At 35.5% G+C, this 2,993-nt stretch overlaps 1 protein-coding gene across 1 annotated transcript; it reads right to left on the bottom strand.

Moving 5' to 3' along the window:
- Positions 1–616: 616 nt before the first annotated feature.
- LOC112514157 (zinc finger BED domain-containing protein RICESLEEPER 1-like) lies at positions 617–2,167 on the bottom strand. Its single transcript, XM_025120489.1, has 2 exons — positions 2,162–2,167; positions 617–1,516 (listed from the first exon to the last, which is right to left on the bottom strand). Exons 1-2 carry the CDS (start codon positions 2,165–2,167, stop codon positions 617–619), a joined length of 906 nt encoding a protein of 301 aa, XP_024976257.1.
- Between the last annotated feature and the right edge of the window lie 826 nt (positions 2,168–2,993).

Genomic DNA, 2,993 nt, shown 5'->3' with positions numbered 1-2,993 from the left:
GGTCATGTCATCTACAATCCAAAACTAAAGTTAACAATTTATTGAAAATAGATCAAATAATCCAAAACATGTCCAGTGTTTACCTTCCTCCAAAAAATAATAAGATTGTGTTTCATCYAAATACTCCTTTGTTTGAATCCCTCTGTGACTTACCTTCAACCAACTTTGGGTACACACTAATGCCTCGAGCATTTTTGGACTCGGTGAACTCCTAAATGAGTCCAAAATATGTCCGCTAGTACTAAATGCGGATTCGGAAGCCAYCATAGACATGGGAATGGCAAGAACATCCTTTGCAATCATAAATAAAATAGCATACCTACTAGCATTTACTTTCCACCACATTAAAATATCAAATCYRGTAGTCGTTAGATTGATATATTCTTCAACCAAATATCTTTGAAGATCGTTCATTTTCTTTGGCACTTGCAATTGTTGTTTTTGCATATAATTTTYCAATAATGACCTCTTATGAGTTTCATTGCTCGTTGACGAGTCATTTTTGGTAAYCTATACATATCAAAGGGAAATACAACAAGTAAACAACAACTCAAACAAACATGAACATATTAAAATGCATAATAAATTAAATTAAATTACACATTTAACTAACCTTTTATTCACCACCTCCGAACTCAATATTGTAGACTTTAACGTTTTGTTCCACCTTCATAGTAACCTTGGCAACATTTTGACTACCATAAAGGCATTCAAAAAGAAACTTCAAATATTTCATCTTATACCTTGGATCGAGTACAACAGAGAAAAACAACATCGGATTGATGTTATGTGGATCCCYCCAATATTTCTCAAACTTAGTCTTCATCTTCTTGGCCATAGTAGATAATATAGAATCATTACTTTGACTCAAAGAATTCAAGTGTGTATGGATCTCAYAAATCTGATGATAGAAGTTGTTAGAAGTGACATGCAAAGTGGCACTAAACTTTAAAGTACCTTCATAAAAAGTGGAGAGAATTTTAACAAAAGCTGAAGCACACTTCCAATCAATACTCCTAGGTGGTCCRACTCTCTTTTTCCCATGCTCATCTTTTAGAAAGTGACTCAAATACTTATCGTCTYCGTCTTCATAACTTGCAAAAGCTTTTACAAATTCAAGTGCCACGTCTAACATCATAAAAGTTGAATTCCATCTTGTAGGCACGTCTAAGACCAACCCACCCTTGTAAGTGATCTTTCCCCTTTCAMCACAAGCATCAAACTTATGTAAACTTGAAGAAGATGATCGGATGTATCTCACACTATTACAAATGACAACGATTAAGTCATGCAACTTCTTCAACCCATCACCCACAACCAAATTTAGTATGTGAGCACCACATCCCAAATGGATGAACTCACCATCAAGAACCAAGCCTTTCCATGCATTAATCCTTTTCTTTACATAACCAACAACCACATCATTGGCAAATGCATTATCAACAGTCACACTAAGAACTTTTTCTAATCCCCAACCAAGCAAACAAGTCTCGATAACCTTACCAAYTGTCTCACCCTTGTGATTTTCAATTTGACAAAAATTATAATAATTTTATGCAAATGCCAATCACTATCAAAATAATGTGCAGTTAGGCACATATAAGCCATTTTRGTATAAGAAGTCCAACAATCGGTGGTTAAACATACTCTTTGCCCACCCTTAGTTAACTCTTTCTACAACTTGRCATGTTCCTCACAAAACAACTTAGATATATCCCTACTAACAGTCGTTCTAACAGGGACATCAAACTTAGGTTCCAAGATTTGAAGAAGCTCTCTGAACCCTTCACCATCAATGACWCTAAAAGGTTGTTCATCTTTCACCACAAACCTAGCCAAGGCATTGCGACACCTTTCTTTATTAAAAGTCACGGCCAAACAAATTTCTCACACTATCACCACCACATTGAAAACTAAGTACTTTWTGCTTTTTATTGGTTTCCTTACCCGGATACTTCTTACACTAGTTGTGCAAATTTTCTTATTGTCACAAGCATAATGTTTTCCAAAATAGTTGCAAGCACACCTAGATCATTTGGATTTCCACCTCTACTTTTGCAAAGTGAGCCCAAACATCAGATACTCTACCACCCGACCTTTTTTTATCGGTGTTTGGTTCTTATTTGATCTCTTCAACAATAGATATTGGGGTAACATTAACCTCCATTAGAACTGTAGGAAGTAAGAAGCCAAATAAATACATAACATAACTCAGTAGTCAAATAACATTAGCATTAGCATCAATACAGATCTCAATAGTAACATCAAAAGTTCAAAACAGTAACATAAAAGTTCATTACAGTAACATAAAATATATAATAACCAAGAATAACTGGAAAAAAAAACTTGAGTTCTGAACAAAAACAAGTTCAAAAGAGTAACATAAAATTTACAGTAACATCAAAAGTTCAAAAGTAACATAGGTAGGAAGACAAAAAACGATAATCTGTTGAGTCAAAATTGTTGAGTCAAAATCGAAACTTGAACTTGTGTTACGAACCAGGTAGGAAGAAATTGAAACATGTGGAAAAAATCGAACCTGTTAGTCAAAATTGAAACCTGTGGAAGAGAGAGAAGCCTGTTAGTCAAAATCGAAACCTGTGGAAGCAGAGAACGATACATGTTATTCAAAATCGAAACCTGTGGAAAATAGCGAAACCTTTCAAAATTGAAACCTGTGAATCAAAACCTTTGAGGTTGTGAATCGATACCTTTGAAGCTTTATATCGATACCCTTTCTCTTGATCTTGAATATCTTTTGTGTGTGGTTGCGTTGCTTGCTGCTAAGTGAGWCATAAACATAAAAGTAATCGTACTGGACTATAGGGCACACACGGGTTACTGGGTTGTGTCGGTATTTTATTGGTCGTGACCCAATTCCGACCCGATAGACTCGGGTTGGMTGATTTTTTKATCAATCATGCATCGGGTTACCTCGGGTTGGGTTTTTTCTACAAYTTTTTGGGTCGGATTGGTCGAGTTTTTGAGCACCC

This window comes from Cynara cardunculus (genome assembly GCF_001531365.2).
Source record: "Cynara cardunculus var. scolymus isolate 2C chromosome LG 6, CcrdV1, whole genome shotgun sequence".
NCBI classification, from domain to species: Eukaryota; Viridiplantae; Streptophyta; class Magnoliopsida; order Asterales; family Asteraceae; genus Cynara; species Cynara cardunculus.
This window is presented reverse-complemented; position numbering and strand designations above follow the sequence as displayed.